This window comes from Cataglyphis hispanica, chromosome 6, assembly GCF_021464435.1.
Source record: "Cataglyphis hispanica isolate Lineage 1 chromosome 6, ULB_Chis1_1.0, whole genome shotgun sequence".
Taxonomy (NCBI): domain Eukaryota; kingdom Metazoa; phylum Arthropoda; class Insecta; order Hymenoptera; family Formicidae; genus Cataglyphis; species Cataglyphis hispanica.
The window spans coordinates 669,263-692,969 of NC_065959.1; the positions used below are offsets into that span (position 1 = coordinate 669,263).

The following is a 23,707-nucleotide window of genomic DNA, read 5'->3' on the forward strand; positions in this document are numbered from 1 at the left end:
ATGCAAATAGTGAGAAAGCAAATATTTGTTGTGAAATTTCTCAGTGGAGACGACTTATTAGCCGTTAACTTTTCAACTTTCCTCATCTTGTCGCGCTGTTTTTTCTTAACGAAGTTTTCCCGCAGTGAGGAACCGCACGAATCCTAAGGGAATTTTCTGCCTTTGCTGTCGGCGATAACCATGTTAATGCAATTTCTTGATGGTTTACGGAAACGGTCCATATCCTCTCACTTCTAGCGTGCCAAGTCGGCAGTTGCGTGTTCGTGCCTCCCTTATCGTGCCGTTTTTTTGTCACTTTTTGCCACGCTTTTCTTTTCGTCCATTCCTGCCGCGATTCTTTTTCTTTGTTCCGCTACGTATTACATTTCGGACAATTTCGCCTCTCGTTTATCAACCTTTTTGCTATAACAAATCAATGATATTTACCAATTTTTCTGGCGCAAATAAAAAATTATATTTAGGTACATCCTATGATTAAAGGTCTGGAGTAGTGCAATATCGAAGACTCTTATGTCTTGATCAAAATAGATTATTCTTGATGAATAAATGCATAACAATTTATTTTAACCACCGACACATTGATTTTCGTGCTAAACGATCCGTTAATTCATTTTTTCTCGCTATTTTCAGGCATGTAATATCGCGGTTCGAATGCATAACGTTTTGTTTCATTGTGTACTAGATCTCTTTAACTTGACTAAACTTCGCTAATAGAAACTTACCTCAACCGAGTCTGACCTAAGACTCGTGCTAGGTCGAGACTTAAACTAGCAATTCAAGTTGTGTTAATAGAACTAGGAATTCGATAAAAAGTATATTAAGATTCTCTTGTGCGACGATTGTCAAAAAATTCAAAAGAAACTGTTCGATGCAAATTACATTTTTATATTATCACAGAAATGCATCAGAGCGAAATATCCAACGCTCCAATTATATGTCAATTAGGACGAGCGTTGACACAATTCGTTTTTAGGTTACCAGATTTTTCGCCGTAAATGCTGCGATTTGCATTCTTTAGTCCCTCTTGTTATGTGACTTTAATTGGACGAAATTGGTCGCTTGGAGATAACTAACGTGAATGTAACGAACGCTAGCTATCGTCGCTGGTTACCGGATTTTGACGCATCCAGTTATCGAAAGCGTACTTGAATTGCAGAAATCGTTAACGAGGTGGCCCAATGCTTTCCGATTTTTTACTATGCTTAAACGAAGTAAATTGGTGACAATGTTTATTTTATATATATATATATATATATATATATATATATATATATGTATATATATATGTAGTTGCAACACCTTGTAAGTAAATTCCTATTTGTTTGTCTATTTACATTTATTGTTGGTAGATTTAATAGATAATATATTATACAAGAGATTAATATGTCAAGATATATGTGTCTAATGTAAAATATTTAGCATAAAAATAAGAAATTTATTGTAATATCAAGGAAACAAAGTTTTGAATTTATAAGAAATATAATATTTGCAATATTAAAAATAAATTAAGAGATTAGATTATTAATATTAAGTAAACTTTTTTATTTTATATATAATATTTTATTTTATAAATGTATGTTATAATGACAAAAAGATATCCCATATTGTCTAACAAATGAGATGCAAATATATTTTAAACAATACATTAATTTCTATAAATTGCACAAGTAACGGCAGTTTTATGAAATGACAAGACACTTTTGGAAAGCTTTTAGATTCTACTAAAAGTAATTTGATGCCTCGTAGTCGAGTGGATTAAGTATCGGAATGGCGATCTGCAGCTTTTCCCTGTTCCTCTTTGTCTTCTTCTTCTTCTTCTTCTTCTGCTTCTTTCCGGAACACGATTCAACGAACTCTAAGAGTAATAGATAGTTTCAGTTCGGTATAAACTTTCATCGGATAAGATGTCCAGGGCTTTACGATAAGACCTGCTTCAAGGTATTCGCGCGCGGTTGTCCTTAATACTCTTGGAGAGGTATTAATTCTTCAATTATTGAAATAGGTGTAGTACTCGAGAGGTATAGTAAACTGTTCAGTATATCAATGCAAATTATATATTATACACGGGAGTATAATTCTTGTGAAAGTTCTGAGATATTCTATTACTACTATTAACACAATAGAAACAACAGAGAACATCAGACATCCATTGTGTTACACACATTGTTATATTAACTTAATTAAATGTTAAAATATTATTGAAATAAATAAATCTATTAAATTTTAATTATTTATTAAATATTAAATTTTAATTATTTATTTATTACATAAAAATTTTTTAACACAATTTTGTCTCACATTTCAACTTTGAATTTTTTAATAAAAATAATAATATGTATATAAATCAAATTTTTATATAAAAAACAAAGGATTTTTAATTAATTTTATAAATTTTGCTACAATATTTTATTAATCTTTCTCGCATAACATGTTACTTGAAATAGTTTTATAAATAAGTTATATTCATAAATTTATAATATTTTTTAGATATATATATATATATATATATATATATATAAATATTATAAATATATATATATATATTAATTATAATTTATATATATATTATAAATATTATAAATATATATATTTTTTTTTATTTTATTCTCTTTGTGCATTTACCACAGTGCTTATATATACAACGCAAAAAATGTAACAAAATAATTTGAATAGGCGAGGCGATAAGGTATCAAATGTCGGAGCAAGTAGTTTGAATCAAGATTTCTGCGAGCCATGTGTCACGTTAAGTAGTAGAATCGCACGCGCAGCACGTGCGATACGTCAGACACGTGCGACCCATATCGTAGCCGAGTTTTCATTTCGGCAACGTAGCGAGTGGACCGAATGGCTTACCTGCATCGTTACGTTTTCCCGTGTGTGTTTGATTAACGTCAATTTCACGGCGATCGCAATTACGTTTTCGTCTTCCTTATCACCTATTGCAGCACTAGTTTCCGTCATACACGGACGATATACATCGGTTTCGCGGAAAGGCGGAATTACGGGCAACCTAATTTACGGGTGGAAACGCTCATAACGCTGGTTCCTGCAATTTGCCAATCTCTTTGGAGTGGCTAATCCGCTCACGCGCGTCGACTTTCCCGACTTCTCTTTCCTTCTTTTCCTCCGTTTTTTTTCTTTCTTTTTTTTTTCCGTATGATGGTATTCGACTTTCAGCAAGGCTTCTTAAACTACTCGCCGCATCTCTTTAGAAAATTATCTAGCGAGTCTTTTGAAAAATATTATAAAAATTTGTGCAATTACATTAAAAAGTAAATTGTAGGAACATAATATTTTGTGATATTTAAAGAAGCGAAAAAATATTTTTATTGTATTTTTAGCTGATGACATTTTAAATAATAAAAACGTTAAAATAAAACTCATGTATTTTCAGTTTGGGAAGTTCTATTTATACAAACTGATTAAAGGTCTATTTTAACATACGGTATATCGAATAAATCTTCATATATTCTCGCTCGAAGAGAGAGAAATGCTTTCAAATGTCAAGCACTTTGATCCGACTCGAGATTAGAATCCAATTAGAATCCTCGTAGAATTGACATGGGTAGTTGTAAAAGTTAATATGTTTCTGCGAAACGCCAAAGTAGGTACAGAAATATGGTATAAAGTATATAGAAATTTTTGTAGAGATAAAGTTGATTCATTGATGCAGCAGGCTGATAATTATTTTTATGCCAAGCCGTCATGACGCGAATGCTCAGAGTGCTTCGTGTAAACGTTCGCGTACTCGCGTAAAGTGAATGAGTCAATGTTAACTCGCTTTGAAGGTATGAAAGTTTGAAAGCATCTTCTGGATTGAGGCTTAACATTAAAAGCACACGAATCTGAAATTATTCCGGTTTATTTTACTATCTGATTGTGAGTGTTTATACTGCGAGCAAAACATATACGAATGTTAAATCTTTAATGAAAGTGCTGTAGCAGATATCTGCACATATGATGGATTAATGAGATGATTGCTACAAGAAAAGATAACGCACAACGAAGGTAATGTAGATAGATAAAATGAACTTACCTCATGAATTTGAATTTATCTTATTCTTTGATGGAAAAAGAATTCTGCTGTGTAAAAAAAAAAAAACGTAATAAAAAATTAAAGTAGGTAAAATACGCAGTGATGATGAGTCAATAAGATAAGAAATCTCTTGTATACAGTTCGTATTATAATTTATTACAATTTGTACAGATTACAAATCGGTATCTATCTTGATGCATTTTCTGTCAGACATCATAAAAGGAGCGAATATTGAGCAGAACGCCGCTCGTTACTGCGCTAACGTTATTATATATTTATATATATATATATATATATATATATTACTTATTATAGTTATCCCTGTGTATAATCTATATTTGACACTTTATGAACACTCCGATCACTAATAAATATCGCATTTATGCTTCGTCGGAGAATTCAAATGAAAACGGTGAACGGAAGTCGAATCTCCATCGTTTTTCTTCCTTCTGTCGAAATATCTGTCATTCTTTAATGACACAAATGAAGCTGATCTCTCGGCTCGTAACAATTTTATGTTCACTTCGTTGCTTTAGGATAACCGATTATCTCTGTCTATGTCTCGATACGCGGACATTGCTTTATTTATTCGTCATGTTTTCTCCTTTCGTTATTAGAGCGATCAACAATTTACATGGAAAGATAACACGTTGAAAAGTAACGGTATACGAGTTAGGATAGTCTTGCGATCGTTTCGCTAGCGTTACGCCAATCTTGTTCGCGTTTCATAGGCTCCTCGAGAGAATAAAAATCATCGTTATTCCACTATCTATTCTATACATAGTAACATACATAACTGGAAGCCCTAGACTACTAGGTTTTACATGGACGATGTAATCGGATCAGACAGTAGCAGCGATATCTTCATGAAGGGTGCCCGTGAGCTACCTGCTAACCGCCCGCTCGTTCCTCGGCAGTACATTCGTTATCGGTACAACCATCATCGTCAGCGATGTCATCATGAGGAAGAGGGTGGCCGTCGCGACGGCCATTATTATCGCCGTGCCACGATTACCATTCCAGGGCCAATTCTGTCCGGCGCATCCGTTCGCTCCTGCTCAACAGAAAGTAGTCGCATGTTAACGAACCGCGAAAGGGTAATGAAATTTTATGGAACGTGTCGGCATAGATCACGACGTAGTTACTCGAGACTGTGTGCGCGCACCATTCTCGAATAATAGACACGATGTCCCGAAAGGATACGCGACAAGTTTAATTATACCCGCCGATGGCACTGAATCCGTAAAAGTCGCCGTAGACTGCAAAGTCTCGTTCGCTAGAACATGGAAAATGTAAATTTGAGAACGAGCCTAAGAGAGAGAAAGTTTTGCCGAACTTGAGCATCTTTTGAGAAGTTTCCTTCGCAATTACGACCCTATGTACTGCCAACGGCTAAGTAATTTGATTCGACGTGGAACGGGCAGACAGTAATTCGAGTTGTAGATTTCGTTCGTGCGCATTGTAGAAATATAGTTATAAATGGGATAATAAAAAAAATTCACCTTAATATTCATTCTTTCCTGTCACATTTAAGTAAATCTTTAAATTTTATTTTTCTTTTTTTAAATATTTTATGCGATATATTGTACTATATTATAGCATATATTATATTCGAATACAAATAAATTTTAATATTTTTTAAATTAAATTTATTAATTAATGTAAAAAGTGTTGACTTACTGCAACATATTATTAATTATGTTATTATTCAAATTCTGATGAATATCAACGATGAGTAATATTTATCCCATTCTCCATGAGATTGTTGTAAGACGCTCTCGTCAAACTATGAAAACTAAGAGAGATAAGATTCCTTACAAAAATTACAAAGTCTTGTAAGAACTTGTAATTTCACGACTAACTAGATAATATATTATACGTTTCGTTGTAAGTATGTTTAAAACGTTAATGTATTTGAACGAGGAGTTGAAGCAGGGCGAAATTGAATGAGAGTCGAAATTGGTTCTCGTATTCAGCTTACGATTGCAAAATTTAGACCGTGATTCCGCTCTATACAAACTGGAGAACGTATTTAATTTCGCTAACCAATCCATGGAATGGCATTCGTTAATATCGAAAACCGATTTATTCTGGCTTCTCGATGGCACTGGTGATATTAAGCGATCGATACTGCAGTTCCGAAATACCGGTGTGTGGATGTGTGTGTGTGTGTGTTTTTTTTCCGTAAGATCCAGCGAGTGTCCTTTGAAGAAGGTTGCCGTTATTAACCGCAACGGACGCGGATGGCTCTTTTAGAAAGTCTCGCGTCGGCGGATGTCGGCGGCATGAAATAAAACTTGGGTAAAACGAGGCAGGGTAAAAGAAGGAACGCGGCGAAGAATCGCATTAAAGGCGACGTCGCGGCTCCGCGATTAAATTTTCAAGAAAGAGGAAGAGTAGCGGGCAGCACGCTACAGAAAGGAGGCGAGCAAACCAGGAGGGAAAAAGCAAATTACCGGAAGGGCCGTGCCGGTCGCCCGTCGGGATAACGTCGGCGGGAAAGATGCAAAGAACCTCGGCAAAAAGTGCACGATAGTAATTTCCCTAGAACGAGGAAATAATTTGAACGGTTGCGCTTGTGAAGTCTGAAACGAACGCGAACTGTAGTTATACATATAGCCGTTGTAATTTCGCCCTACCTCTTTCCACGAATCATAATTCACCTATACTGCTACCTATCTACAATTTTTCAACGAGATTACCAAGTTTCCGATGCTACGCTTTAATCGTCTTTACGCAATACTTAAAGTCAACTTTTTAAACAGACTTTGCTAATCAATTTACAGATAATCGAAGCGGCGAAGGGATTATAATGCAGGCAACGAAAAAGATTTTTTACAGGATTTAAATTTTAGCGACTAGAGGATTTGGAAGATAATCTCACAATTTAAAGTTCTCACCCTTGACTCGCTATGGATTCAATTAAATGAAAATAAATGCGCGATATAAACATTGCGTATGCAAAGCTTGTCATCCCTATTTTTATTAATAATTATATTTTCATATATATATATATATATATATACATGAATTACTGTAATCCTACAAGGAGAATTAGAAAGAAGCCAAAGATACTTTTAAATATAAAAGTGATTTATAACAATTGAAAAACTCTCGCTGTCAAACTATCATCGCTGTATATATATTTCCATCAGATCCTGTCAATTAATATTCATTTTAAAGAATCTATTTCATTAATAATCGCACATTATGTTGTAACTACCGAATAACTGATCAAACAATAATTCTTTCGGCGTGTGCCTTCGTTATTGTGAAGGAATAATAATCATTAATTGCTGTGGGACATTCGTCTTTGTCCACTACTAGTGTGACAAATCTACCGACGTTCAGTTGCGTATTTCTACTCATGGCTCATCGGACTAATAAACTTGTTGGGGACAGTGACACTTGTATGTTATGACAAGAGAAAAAGTGGCACTTGTGAGATTAATACGTCTACTTGAATAACAGGAAATCTATTTAGCTGTATATATTTCATTATGTCAGAAGCGAGAAAATATTCCGGGAAATCCGGCTGTCGTGAAAGCACACAACTATGTGTGGAGAGAGAGAGAGAGAGAGAGAGAGAGAGAGAAAGATTTAAAATAAAATGAAAACTTTCTCTTTGCAACATTAGCGCGTTTTTGGCACATGCCCTTATAGTTGATTCTACATTTTCTTTAAAAATATCGTAGATGGTCTATTTAAATTTCTATTATTTTAATATGAAAACTTCTGTTATTGCACCGTTTTATCTCGTACGTCATATTTTCGATTACACCTTCAAATATTATATCCCTGAGCACATATCCCTTTTATAACTTCCAACGACGAGATTCATGTCGGCAACAGTCTGGAGGTCTGCCAGAATTGGTCACAACATGCTATTTATTATATTTCGTTGAACAAGAGAACAACTCTCATGAGATCTCCCACTTGATCTCAACCTTTTTCATATTACTGCAAGCGACATTGCAATCTGCACTATCGCTTCTTAATCCGATTAGATGTCGTATTGTATCTTGGCTATTATTCGTTTTGTCACGAGACACGTACTGGTGGACATTTTTTAAACATTATATCTTTATATCTTTCTCTCTCCATAAATTTAACAGCTATAGATTTATGAGAATTAAAATAGGATAATATAATTAAAGATTAATTAAAAATGTTTATTACACAAAAATATTATTTTATCAAATAAAAAATAAAGTTTTTAGCGCTTTATTATGCAGTTTGTGATATAAATCTATTTAAATTTATAAATGTGATTTGACTTACTTCGATAGAGAGAGTGTTTTCTTTAATAAGACGTATATAGTTTTGAATGCGATCGGAAAAGTTATCATAAAAAGATTGATAGTTAAGGTTCTTTGTCATATATGCATCGCGAATTATAATTTCTTTAGGCTTTTTCTACACGTTGTCAGGTCTGAAGGCGTTAATAAGGATATATATAAAATCGAAAATAATTTTGAGTTTTAATTTAAATAAAAATTTGAATTTTTTAATAATGTTTACAGGTGCGCCACAAATATATCAAAGCATTTATGATATTATATGCTTTATAGAATAAATATTATCACATAATTTAGATCAAATTGAGTTCTGCTTTCTTTAGAATAAGACAAGAAGAGAAAACAAGAGAGATTTAGTTAGCATAAAGGTTTTTATAAAACGTGCTCGGTTTCCCTTATTTAATTTCTGTTCTTTCTCACGAAAGAGAGAGAGAGAGAGAGAGAGAGAGAGAGAGAGAGAGAGAGAGTCTTTCGGAGAAATGTGTCAGAACTTTGTTGACATTAAAACAGGTTAACGTTACTTCAAAGCGGAATATAGAAGTTTCCGCCGATATCGATTCCGCTGTGTCCCGTGATAAAAGCAATTTTTAAGATGGTATACTCAGGAGAAGCGTAAGTTTTCTTCGTATCAGCGTTATGGAGTGAACGAATATTACCTTTCTATGTTCTGAGATACAAGACAATGTCATCGCGAGTTTCTCGACTGCAAATAGAGTTTTTATGAATCCCGCGAGAACCGAAGAATCTCACACGTCATGCAAAGCGCGTGAAATATTGGCCATTATTAAATGGACCGAAGAGAGGGCAACGTTTGGATATGATGTATAAATACATAAAATTTTCTTTTCTCGGAATAATTAGAAGAATTATCGAGCAGACGCGAACTGGAGGGGCTTTGCACTTTTAATTACGAGAATAACGATATCTCACACGCACGTCACGCTTGGCAAGTTATCTCTAATTTGTTGATGCCGGATATACGCGATATAATTTCTGTCTCTTCATCTGAAGTATATACATACGCGTACATAGAATTTGTTTTGCCGACGTGTACGTTCAATAAACTCATTTATCGGTTTAACTCAGGAATAATGCTTGCTCGTTTGAAAAATTACTTTGTTAACGACACGTTTCCTCTTCCCTCATCAATCGACCTCCGAAGCACTTCATTCGATGGGCTACCTTCGTTACGGTTCACTTAGCTCGTGGTAAATAGCACCTGTGTGTGCTTAACCCGTTACCCAATTAAACCGCAGACCATTGCCCCATTTAACTATTACTGCGTTATAATAGCGAATTAGGTAATCTGCAAAATTAATAATGCAGTCGCAGTACGGTAAATATCTTTGCATAGATTGGCACAGACTTAATTATTTAAATTATATTTCTTACTTTTACTACAATTTTATTTTATTTATTTAAGAATTTACATAACTGAGAAAAGTTAAAAATATATGAAAAATACATATATTGGAAAAAATAATTTTTAACTATCAAAGATAAAGATTTTCAGAGAAAACTACAATAATTATAATACTTTAGATATATCATCTGTAATAATTAGTGTTATAATTTTGCTGCAAATAATTTTTTCTCATAGATTACTCACTTATTTATAAATTTCTACGACAATACGTCGCGAGCAAGTCATCGTTCATTGTCGATGATAAAGAGAAAATAGGCGGGAATAGTCGTTGACACAAATTTCTGCGCGACAAAAGTCAAGTGTACACAAGCGTTGACTGCATAAAATATGCGTATATTGTACATACACATTGACTATTGCTTTCGATGTGTCAGCGCGTGAATTATGTGTTCATCGTCACATGTCTGTCGTGACACACCGCGGCGCGACGGAAATCACGAGGCGAAATTCGTCGTCGCGTCGGCGCGTTCTCCAAGCGAATTCGCCTAGCGATGACGTTTAGCACGTGTAGAGTCGGTGTCTGGCGGATGGCCAATTATTTGTCGGGTCGCATCGAGTCGGAAATGTCGGCTTTCGGAAGCCTGAAATTTCACCTCGAGTGCCGTTAACGCCATTCGCCTCCTCTCAAATGCTCGAGGGACTAAAGAGAGGGTTCGGACGCGCCTTGCATCCCTCTGTCATAACGCATTCGACGCCACGTATAACACATTACAACGTTATACGTCGCTGAACCGCTTAGGGTAAACACGTTGAAGCAAAGCGTAGAAGCTAATAGGAAAGAGGATGTAACCGGGCGGATGTGTACAGGCGGGAATGAACGCATGGTTGGCGCTGGTGGTCCTTTATCAACCCGTCACTTGTCGACGCCTTCTTTCATAACTGTTTCGATGGCCAGTCGTAATTGGTTTTTTTTTTGTCGAAAACAATTTTTTTTTTCCGATACGTCTGTAACTTTCGGCTGTTAGATGAAACGAAATATTGCATTGAATAATTTTTTACTTGCTATCGAATAAGTTTTCTTGCAACAGAATGCACCAATTTATGTTATAATATTTACGAATTTTTGCATCGTGTGTAGTTTGTTTTATTCGGCATATGTTATTAATTAAGATTCTCTATTTAACTTTCCATAAATTTTTACGTTATCTAAATTTATGTTAGAGACAATATATTCCATTTTCCATTGCCTTAATAGAGGATATCGTAATAAAGATATAGTCATATGAATTCTCTCATTTATAAAGCATAACGGAAGAGAGAATGATGAAAGATTTCTGACGAAATGAAGGGATAATGAAAGCGAATAAATGAAGTACTTCGTCACGAATATGTATGATCTAGTTAGTGCTCGCAGCATACAACTGTCGCGAAGTATGATCATGCCAGTGGATAAAGCGAGATATATTGCATCGCATTCGCGACGAACTTGCTAGTCAATTTTGTACTGTATCCACCGTTTCCTGTTTCGAAATTTGATTTCCATTTCTGATAACTCATTTCCACGTTCAATCAAATTGCCAATTCGTGGGATACTTGAAATCGTTTCGTTCTGATTGTCAGAACATGTAGATTTCATCGTGCATCCTCACGCGAGTTTATCAAATCTTTTGCATCAAATTCACGCAGTTCTGTTCTCTTGACAGGGATATTGCAATGTTTCGTTGAATTGTTTACAGATTAATTCTCTCTTCTTCTATTACGTATGTATGCATGAGAGACTCATAATATTTTATAACATCAATATTAAAAAAAAAGTATAAAAGAAAATAATATACAATTATATCTCTTTATTACACAATTGAATTTTTATTGGAGACAAATCAATCTTAAATTAATTAGAAAAAGTCAAAAGAATTCGTAGATAAAGACAGAAATCGTCGCAAAATTGGAATAATTGGTATATACGAATATCACATATGCTTCCGTATATATGCTCGTCGACTGAGCGCAATTTGTAGTCGATGGAATTAGACTATCGCGAATTTGCACCTGAACCGATGGTAAAGCAAGACAAAAGATTCAGAGCTGTATGAATGTCGTGGACATTATTTGCATGCAAATATTTATGTCAGGAGAAAAAAATCCCGCTGATTGAAACACGGAATCGATACAATGACTAGCATTCGTATCCAAGAAAGTAATTTCGAAATACATCTCCAGTGTTTTACCGGAATCGAAAAAGTAATTGTGTTCTTATGCAAAGTGTAACTAATTTATATGGCACTGAAAGGAATTAGTATTACTGCGAGAAAAAAAAATATTATTAATATGATTATTTTTGTCGGTAAGCGCAACATTATTCTCCAGCGTTATTTTAATTTGCATAAATAATCCTGGATCGTAATGCATATTAACACATGGTACATAATTGATAAGCGTTAATGGATTCATCATTAAAACGATTACAATTGATAATTAAATATGCAGTACTTATCGATCAATATTGGCATGATTATGTAATGCGTGTGTAGACATTGCCAAACACTCAACGCGCATCCCTTATAAACCAGTTTGTAGAGAAAATTTTCATAAAGTTACGTTTTTTTTTTTTTAATTTAATCTTTAATGAAAATATGTAAAAATGCTTTATCTCAAAAAGGTTGTCTGTATTTTTTAATATAAAGTAAAAGATGTATAAAAGATGTATGAAAAAAAAAAAAATACAACAACAAATATGATGAGAAAACAACTTTTAAACGTACATACACGAAAAATTAAAAAAAAAAAATTTATTTTTGCAACACACAGACATGAGATTATTCCGATATAAATTTATTCTTTGTTGATTATAAACATGTGTAGGATGAATAGAATTTATTTTCCGAATAATCTTTGTACAAGTGAACAGAAAATCTAAGAGAGTATCTTCATACAGAAACTTTCGTCGAAATAATGAGCAATGGATCTCACCTCGTCTGTTTTCCTTAGTTTCCGTGAGAGTTGGCAAATTGAGCAACTATGGTGCTCATCGAAGCGTTTCGCATTAGCGCACGTTTCGTCAAGCTATATAATGACAAGGCTACATTTTCATGCCTCTGACAGTTACAGGGTTTTACAGATTTGCAAAGTCTCAAAGGTCTCAAAGTTTCGTATAGGAGTATATATTACTAATAAATTAATCTTAACGCACAGCTCTTTCCTTATCATTATTAACATCTCTCGCAAAGTATCGATATCAGAGTCTAGTTACGATATTTTGTAAAGGAAAATGTGTGTAAAATATTCTCTCTCTCTCTCTCTCTCTTGTTAAATTTGCTTTTCGCTAAACTTCTCGAGCAGCTCACAATTTGCAGCACGTGTACATGACGATATCGGAATAAAAAAAAAATTTTTCTCGCGAATGACCGAGATGCGAAATCCATCCGGGCGGATGGAGAGATGGGGAAATGGGGAGCTTACACCGCCAACTTACTAATCGAAGTGAATCTTTTCACGGAGAGAGAAACTTTCTCTCTCTCTCTCTCTTTCCTCCGCGCCTCGTCTCCCTTCCCCCTATAATGCTTTTCCTTCCTCCCAAGGCGCCCAAGTTTCGCTTCGCATTCTTCTGGCTCTTCTCTCCGCGGCCCTTTTCCTCACTTTGTAGAGACTTCGACATTCGCGCGCACGCCCGAGTGCTTACTTCTTACTATTCCGGGATACCTTCGAGAAGTGCGCGGCTGCAAACTCGCTTCGCATCGATAATGCGAAACGTATATCCTACCAATGGGGTGCCGATTCCTTGCAGAAAAAGGACGAGAACGGGTTCTCAAGGAGCACAAAAAAAAAAAAAAGAAAAAGAAAAAAAGGGCACGGGCTGTCTTCTTACCGGAGACGTATCGAGCTACGATTCCTTTCCAATTCCTGGGGACAGGACGAATCTAAAGAGCGCCGACAGCCGGAGATGAATATTAACGAGTATCCCTGCCGGCGCTTTCCTTTCATGGAAATGATTGGACATAGATACAACAGAATTTCTAATCTGCTCGTTGTTTGTATCGTTCTTGTTTGGAATTTCTATATATATATATAAAGAAATTTGAAATATTGGATGTTGGATTCTCGAAGATGCAATCCTTCCTGATTACACAATCAAGTTCTTCAAGTCTGCGATTCTCCTACATTTAGAATGAAAGAAACAAAGATTTCTGGAATATCGAGTGGAGTATTGAACGAATTCGATATTGTTTGTGTAACGAGAAGAATTTCGTTAACAACACGGTTCACGACATAAGAGATGCAGATTGATTTTCTCTCTTTACTATATTTCGATGTTGCATTTATTTCAAATTCCGAATTGATACTATTAAAAGCTCTGTCTATTGTATATTTCCAATATCTTTTGCTCCAATGGGATTGATGGGATGCGCGACGGAATTTCTAATCTTCCGGTCTCACTATATTGTCATACCGCGCGTGCACGTTATTATCAGTATCGATCGTAGATGGTAGACCGCTTGATTTTCGGGTTGAGCAGACGGTCGATCTCAATGTGGATTATAGACTGCCATACCAATTCCATTACCTGGCTGCGCAGCAGCGGCCATGCAAATTTTCGTGAGCCGACAGCAGAACCGGATATGCAAATTCATCGGGAAAAAAGGAACTACGTGCGATTGCTCGACTCGACTCGAAACTCGCTACCATTTATGAATTATGATCGCTCTCGGGCACACAGCCTTCTTTTATTCAGGTCGACAAATTTTCCATGTGCCTGTTTCGCTATTTTAATATTATTCCACGGAAATCACTCACTGTGATTTACAAATTCGTGTACGTTTGCAAAATTATATTTTTATTTGTTATCATTTTTTATGGATTTATATTTTCAAAACAGTTTTTTGTCATTTGTATTTTGTCGTGTTTACAATAAAACTCAATAATAATAGTTAACAAATATAATATGAATTTTTAGATTTTAATTTCATAAGCAATTATTCGGTATATAAATCAAATTTTATGGAAATCAAAAAGGAATACGTAATATTTATATATTTTAAAATTTATAATATTTTATTGATTCATAAATAAATTCTGTTTACTTAACAAACTGTATTTTTATATTTAAAAAACGTTATAATTTGTCGTGTTATGTAATGTGGATTCTGTTCCACCAAATTCATTTAAAACGATCTTCATCAAAGCCGAAAGGACGATTATCAGTTTTTAAAATCAAATCTCCAGAACAAAACTTTACAAATTATTTTCATACCGTTCGATCATTTATTGCCCCTTTGCTGCCACAAATTTTTTGCAGCTTTTGCTGCACACACAGCAATATTTCCTTGTTTGAATTTTTGCAACATTATATTGCAAAGTTGCACTTTTAAATCATCTATTTCAGAAGTTAAACTCCATACATGCAACAGTATTAGTAATGATCGTAAATGATCATTCTTAATGATTTGCAATAGATAAAATAATTAGATATTGCATAAGTAATACGGGTTTTTCAAAAAAAGTGATTTATCAATTATCTATAGCAGAACTTACTTTTATAAATCAATATATTTCTGATTTTTTACATATTTTTACATACTTTTTGATATCTTGTATATTTGTTGTATAAATAATTTAAGAAGACACATCCCGTCGCGTATTTCCGTTATATTTACTCGTATCTTCACGGCCGAACAGTGTCAACACAGTAACTACTTCGAACTCAGATACGAGTCCACTCGTACGTACTAGACTCGAGCAAGTACACTTGCCAGAGCATTTCGGATTTGCGATATACAATTTTGGTTAGAAGCAAGGGAGATGTGTTTGATAAATATTGTGGTGAGTTGAATTACTTGGTGTTTACATATCAGAAGAGAGATGTAGTAAATTCAATTGTTTTATCAATAATTAAAATTTGATCATAAAAAGATCATAAATACATCGTATTTTTAAAATATTTATAAAACAGTTTTACGTATAATTGTGTATTTTCAATTGTTCGTGAAATTATATATTTATAATATAAAAGATCAATGTGATACGTATATTTTCTCTACATTTTTCTCGAATAAATGAATTTTGTTTATAAAAGCACAGTTTGCATATAATTTTATACGTTTACTGTTTTTACATGTCAAATATTTTATTATTTAACATTTATATATAATTTAAAATCAAAGTTTATTTTACTATCAATTTATAAAAAATATTTCACGTTTCTTTGACTATGATGATTGTGTAATCAAGGCAGTAATATTATACAATATTGAATATTGTGCTGCTTGTAATAAAAATGACAAATATACGTCATCTTATTGACATGAACGGATTAAGAACGTAGGAGTTATCGCGTTAGCGAAGGAAAGCTCAATAATTTGCATTAAAGCGAGAGATATCGTCGTCGGTATTACGCTGCTGTTCGCGATAAATTTCTCCCTGTCTTATGTAATCTCATTGAGCGTAAGTATCACCACCAAACGATCGGTAACGTTATTAAGACACGAGGGCGTGGGAGTTTAGTAGATTTCTTGGATCGTTCTGCCAAAAGACGACATCGGCGTCGTCGCGATGATATAAAAGAGGAACGGAATTCGATTAACTATCGGAGGGCGTGTAAGAAATGGCGAAAGCGAGCGAGGGTGCGGCTATAGACTAGCGTTAAGTCACGTTTACGCTCTTTTTACTGCGAAGTAATGGTATCGGCAACTAAAAGTAGGCACCATCGGCTTCGATGAAAATCTTCAATCACCGGAAACGGCTGTGCACTTTTATCGCGTCTCTCGCATTTGCAAGTATAGCGACTTCGGCCCTGAAATCGTGACGATGTAAACTGTAAACGCGCTAATGATTCATTCCGCGTTTTCCAAGAACCGCTACGTCGCTTTCAAACGAACATAATTTATTGATTGCTCTCGCAACTAAGTCGTCTTCATTGCAAGCTACGCGTTGAGTATCATTAAATTCTATTTAAGTCTATTTTTAATTATATGTATATTATATCATTATAAAATTAAGTTTGCAGGTAAATGGAATACAAGCACTGATATTTGACACACACAAAAACAAAAAAAAAAAAAAAAAATTCACAGATGTCACTCGTACATACACGACATACACATATACGGACATAAACAACGTTTATACGTGAAACTTTCGTGGAACATTAATAAAACCGGAGCGTTAATTGCTGAATTCCTCATTGATTAATAGCGCCGGAGGCTCGGAGGAAGGCAGGATCTAAGTGAGCCGACAATTTTGGAGAGAAATAGCTGGTCTCTACGGAATAGGTCTTTACACCGCGAAAATAATCCCGAGTCATAATGGCGTTGTACTTATTTTATTATTTAATATCCTTGGCGCGAGCACGCGGATATTATTATGCGATGAAGTGACGCGCGCAGGCAATCGAGATATTTCATTTGTGCGCCAGAGGATTTTAATTAATACTCAAACAGCCCTCTTTACGATATGTATGTTTACGGAAAAATGGTTGCGCGAGAAGTCTCGTCCGCGTTATGCGTACAAATAGGCGCTGACAGAGAACGATCAATATCAGCCAGCAAGCGATTTCAATTACATTTTGTTGCCTCTTGTAATGAGGCAACGCAGTTTAATCATCGTTAAATTACGCGAATGAGGGATACACCGTGCACCCCGTATCCCACTGTGTTTGCGCTGTTACCGACATTGCGTGATAAATGTATACGCCACTCACGCTGATACACACACGATGCTACTCTTGCTATTAACGATCTTTATGGTGTCAATCAAATAACTTGGTAACTCGGCCTTACCTCTCCTCGTCATTGATTAATGGCTCGCGGCGAAGGATCTTCAGGAAGTTTTGCGGGGCTTTTGTGGGCGCGGGGTGGAAATATGGTGTGTATAACGCAACTCTACCGTCTCGCTATAATCCCCTATTTATAAACCGTGCTTGGTAATTTAAAAATCTTTAGAAAAATAGTGCGGCTCTTTATCAGCCCCCGAGTAAATCTCTCTCGGGAAATGGAAAAGAGGGGCGCGTCAGAAGGAACTTTCTAAGATTGTCGCGGTACTTTTTCAAAAATGTTTTTTGATTATTTTTTATAATTATTAATTGCAAGATACATAGCATATACATCTTTGCGAGTAATATTAATTATAATTAAATTTTGAAACAACTTGATTCTCGAAACAATTTACGATTCCGATAACTTTGACATCGTCACTTTATTGTTTTATTGATTGTTGTACTTTATGTATCGTAAAGATCGTTGGGACGTGCATAATCGAACAGCGAGAGATATCTCTCCATGAGTCATCCTTCTGTTTCTGAAGGGGAATGAATTTACTTTCGCAACTTTTGCGTTTACACGCGACTGCACGCGCGACAATCTGAGGGGTGAACTAAGGAGGTGGGGTCGGAAATAAGACACGCATTAAATCGGCGTGACGGATGAATCGCCGCCGAGTGATTTGATCGGGAAGACGGATGCGAGACCATTTTCTGTAACTGGATAATGGCTATGCTTTTTCAGCTGGAACAATTGTAACCCCTGCGACTTCTTGGCGAGCGGCTGATACGGCTGCGAAGAGCACATAACTGTCGCTGAACGGCGTGATTCATGTGAAAGATTGCACATGGCCCGATACATTCATAGGGCCGCGGGGGCTATAAATGTTATTGTCGCTTCTTAGCCTTATTACATTTGCACGCTTCCAGAAATGGTCCTTCCAAGAGCCGCAGCACCCGCCTTGTTGTCTGCGCGTATCTCGTAAAACTGCATGCGACTATGAAGATCGAGTATTCATCTCGAGAATTATGATAGAGAATGAGATCGTATATTATATTTTATTAGACGACTGCAAATCAATGCTGCAGTTGCGATATCGATTATTACGCGCGTATCTCACATGTATGAGTTAGCATTATCGTTGCAATTAAATTCATTTCTTGTATTGTTGCTTTGGTAATTCTAATAGATAGATAATAAATATATATACGTATTTTAATAAAAATATAAATAATAAATATATAAAATATTCTAATAAATACATAAAATAATAGATAATAAATATATATAATGAAAAATTGTTATTATTGTAGATATAAAAAAAAAGAGAAAATAGATTTTGTGCCTCGTTAAGTTTGAAAATCAACTGCACGACTCGGTTCATCGCGTTTGACTTGTGTTACTCGCGCATAGAAAGAGCATTTATGTGCGCTTGTACTGTCCCATTTAGCTTGATCAACAAAGTTCGTTCAGTTCAATAGTATCGCGCGACTTGTAAGCGCACGCTTGACGACTATCACAGTCGCAATAGATATATCGAACTAATGCTCGTTCCGGTTTCGTAGCTTTGTACCGTCGGAGATGGTTGATCGTATTGCTATCGATGCTGCATTGATTCCATGTCATGACGAAGAGTCGATATATGGCTTAGAAAGTCTCTCTCTCTCTCTCTCTCCCTCGCTGCTACGATATCTTTACTTTATCATTGCCATTCGTTTCTCTTTTAAAACATCGATCTTCACAGCAATGCGCGTGTTAAACTTTTATGCCCATTGTAAGTTTGATGAGTGTTATTTATTCGCTTGCAATTGCAGAATATCTCACAAACTTTTTAGGATGATACACTGAAAACGAGAAGTGTCTACGATCTATCATAATCTTTAAATACTCTCACATAGTCTACAAATAATAATTCGTATTATTACATCATATGAACTCAACTAAATCTAACTAACAATTTTTCAAACGTATCTGATTTATAAAATTAAATTATATTATATATTAATGATTATATATATATATATATATATATATATATATATATATATATATATATGCAGATTCAATATTAGACAATCACACAAAGATAGATATTTTGAGAAAATTTATTCTTATAATTTTATTATAAGTGTGTAAAAAGTGTGTGTAAAAAGATATACAACTATATTTAAAAAAAAAGTATTAGTGGTATTATTTTTTTTTTTTTTTATACAAATAAGAGATACGGAGTATTAAGCGACTAAAAGGAATTTTTAAAAATGACAAAATCAAAATAAGACATGATCAGAATAATAAACATAGTATGTGATAGCTAAGTAATTAATAGCTACGTACCACCGTATGATGGTGATTTTACGCCGGTGATAGGTGCGAGACGCGGTTTATCCTCGGTGATTTCAATGTCCGCCGATTTTCGATAAACGTCTGAGATGGAGGCCGTGCAGCGTAGGTGTAAGCGTCCGTTGCGTAGAAACATGTTCTCCGTCACTTTAAATTGTATCAGCGACTTCATAGATTGTAACTCGTTATCGAAAGAAATGTTATAATGTTGTATTTTATACTGCATATTGTCCTCTGAGATCTAAAACAATAAGCATCACTTGAATTAATGCTTAATAAGACATATATATTTTATCGAGATTCTTTTTTGTAACACAATAAATATAAACTCCTTTTTTTTATTTTATATTCTCTTTATATATTTGAATTGTTTTTGTTAATATGCAATTATTGTATAAAATATTTATTTTCTAAAATTTATCTTAAATAATACTTTTTTATTTCGTGTGTAAAATGAATGGATAAATTCTCTTGCAATAAATATACAATTTACAAAAATAATTTATCGTTATAAATAATTCAACCGATTTACAAGCATTTCTTGAATAATTAATAGTTTGCGAATAATTAATAATGGTTAATAAGTTTAATAAAATTTTTTTATTATTTATTCTATATAACCAGTCTAGCAATGAGTATATTGAAATATCTTTCATATTTATTTATTATTATCGTATTCCACAAAGGGAATTACTATTGCTGTTTGTGTTAAGGATATTATGCGATTATGTTGCTCTTAATACAGATAAAGCTTATCTTTTGTCTCTAACGTAGATGCACCTTTTGTCTCCGTACAAGAATAAAAGAAAAAAAAATGAGCAGAAAGGAGCTGGAGTTAAAAGTCGCGCTCGGCGTTATTATTCCGAGAAAACCTGGAGATGTGTATTGTATTTTAGCGACGTCATTCTATATAATATACGTAGTATATAAAATTATAACATTGATATACATAGCTTCTTTTGTGATATATCTTTTGACTTCTTATTTACACTTTTACAGATGGTTGCACGAAACAATTTCGTTAATTATTTTCAAAATTTTTTGTGTGGAAACTTATATATATATATAATTTATTTTAAAAATATCTCTTTATTAGAAAAAGAAAAAGAAAGAGAAAGCTGCTTATATTTTATATAAAAAATAAGCATTACACGTTTCAGTTGTCCGGATAATCCGAATATTCGAAAAATCCGGATTTATCAGTTGAAATCCGGATATATGTACACCCAAAGAGTCTAATAAAAATGTCAAAACGGATTTGAAATCCGGATAATACGAAATTTGAGGAGATATCCTAATAATATCAAACTCTGGCATTGTATGCATAAAGTGAAGTGTGGAAAGTTTATTCTTAATCTTTTTGAATATATATTTTAACATTTTCGTGAATATTCAAATACTATAACATAGGTTTTTCCTTCAAAATATAATATAAAATTAATAAGTAAATTCATTTTATCTTTTATATGTATAAATAACTGTGATAGTGTAAAATTTTGAATTGAACGATTTGATGGGTAAAAATATCATTATTGTCACACATTTTCAAACTACACGGTACACGTCAATGTCTCAACTGTGTCGTGGCAGAAATATAAATGTATGATCCGTAATAAATGAGGAGGGGCGACCTTATTTTATGTACAACCAGGATTACTTTCAAGAAGAATATATGACCGGGAGAAGAAACGAATTTGTCTTCGATCGTCCGCTACGTTACGAGAACAAGAAAACTCCCTGAGAGCTCCGAAGGCGACGTTATCATTTGTAGAACAAACAAGGACATACATCATGTCCGCGGGCGTACGGTGTCACGTGCGGATACAGGCTACATCCATAAAGCATAAAGCATAAAGCTGATGCCATCACAGACGCCATCTTCTCTCGCACCTCCATTTTCCCTTCTTTTATATGTCACATGACGAGAGTGCGCGGTGGTGTCCTGTACATGTATATAGCTTCGACTCTAAAGTGCATTGCGTACAATCTTCATAACTCCGTGAGCGGATTTTGATAATATTATTCGGCTGGGTATTCCCGAAGTGAGGGATTGATTGACACGTTGACGGTGCTATAGAGTTTCCGCGCGGTTTGCTTTCGCCTCATTGTCTTTGCGAATGTAATATTCTCTGCTCCGCTGTGCATACGTTCTCCACATAGCGCATACCTTCCTGCAATGTATTGCGGATCTTGCATTTCGCAATGCAGTCACTATCTATCTCTATATTTGAAAGCGTATACGGTTAGAGAATTAACGTAAAATATCGCATTCAATAACTAAATTTACGCGATTGTGTGACTTCGATATATGACTTTGAGAATAACATTCTACACAATTTATATGATTGTTAGAATTATGAAATATATATATAGAGATGTAATAAAAATTAGAACACAGAAATAATTTATTAATATTTTTAAACAAAGAATTGTCGAGACTCGAAATTTTATTTTACCGTGCAAAGTATCGTAAGTATTGTAAATTAACTTGCTTAAAGTCTACATTTTCTGTTAGCGGTGCATGCTGCAATTTTTACTGTATAATTTATATACTTCGTACAAACAATCCGTAACAGTTCTACGAACATTACTAACCGACCATGCAAGAGAACTTTGGAAATGGAAATCAGGCGCATAAAAAACGCAATAAAAGTTCGAAAATTACGTTCGGTCGCGAATTTACGAGAATGCACGCGCTGTGTGACTAGGGATTATTTGCCCGAAATATTGGTGGATGTTTCATATGCCGGGGTAAAGCTTTCCGGGTAGAGCGTGGGAAGCAAGGCGGAAATATTGGCGGCGAGAAAATATGAGCGAAAACTTGATTTGGGATAGGTGGAACCGAGGTGAAGCTTTCTTGGCAACGGATCAAGCATACTTATATACCTACCTACGTGAACCAAAAAAAAAAATGTATATGTTCAAGTTATATACGTACTCATGCAGAGAAAAGCAAAAGACGATAGGAGAAGAAGGTTGGGAGGAGGGATGGGGAAAAGCAAATGGTCAATCGATGAAAACAATTTTCTAACTCAGTGACGATTTTCTGCATTACATGAAATCGTTACTTGATAAGACTACGTTTTCTCCAAATGGATACGTTTAGAACGAAATACGTTTGAAAACGAGAGATTCCAGTTTCTTATCTTCTCTAATTTCTCTAATTTCTCTTCTCTTATCGGAAGCGCAAGAACCGTTCAATTTTCTCCGTCTCTGACAGCTCATAGTCGTTCTCAAATTAATACTACAATAGACGATATTTTAAACATTAACTTTTAATTGTTTTTAATTAATATCCGATAAAATTTAAAATTAGAAACATATTCTTTTTTTTAATAAAGAGAAAGAGAGAGAGAAAAAATAAAAAAAAATGTTTTAATAAAATTAATGTAACAAGTCAAGCTTAATTAATAATTAATTATTAATTTTGTCTTTATATGCAAAACATTACTGTTACATTAGTTTATTAATTTAACGTGAGTTATATAAGAATAGAAGACATCGAGGGGCGATTAAAGATTGCCAAGTAAGGGTCGTTGAATGAGTCAACGAAAAGTATGCCCGCAATAGGGGGAATGTGCTCTGTTAGGACAGCTACGGAGGAAGTTGTCAACAATAGAGCGGTGCTTGGAACTGAGAAAAGTGCGCGATGACACACGCCATGGGCGACGGGAGAACGCGAATCGAAAATAAAGAGGGGCGAAACGACGACCCCTGTGCACTTTCAACCAGGATGCTTTTACTAGGGTGAGACCATTGTTCCTATCGCCACCGGAAATGCGAATTTTTACTTACGTTTGTCGAAACACTGTTCCGTTGTTTGCTCCGTTTCGTATTATTTCAAAAGTGATATTTCATAAATGATGATATTTCACGCGTTTCTCCAAGCGTCTATCTAAAATTGCACGTGCTCATT

At 34.6% G+C, this 23,707-nt stretch overlaps 1 protein-coding gene across 2 annotated transcripts in view; it reads right to left on the bottom strand.

Annotated features, from left to right (window-relative positions):
- Window positions 1-4,172: 4,172 nt before the first annotated feature.
- Window positions 4,173-23,707, bottom strand: part of LOC126850530 (uncharacterized) — a 133,679-nt gene continuing 114,144 nt past the window's right edge. For both annotated transcript variants that reach the window (XM_050593652.1, XM_050593653.1), the window contains exons 5-6: window positions 19,786-20,032; window positions 4,173-5,090 (exon numbers count right to left, since the gene is read on the bottom strand). In XM_050593652.1, coding sequence (XP_050449609.1) covers window positions 4,921-5,090; window positions 19,786-20,032 — 417 coding nt within the window. In that variant the 3' untranslated portion in view covers window positions 4,173-4,920. The remainder of the gene's footprint in view (window positions 5,091-19,785; window positions 20,033-23,707) is intronic.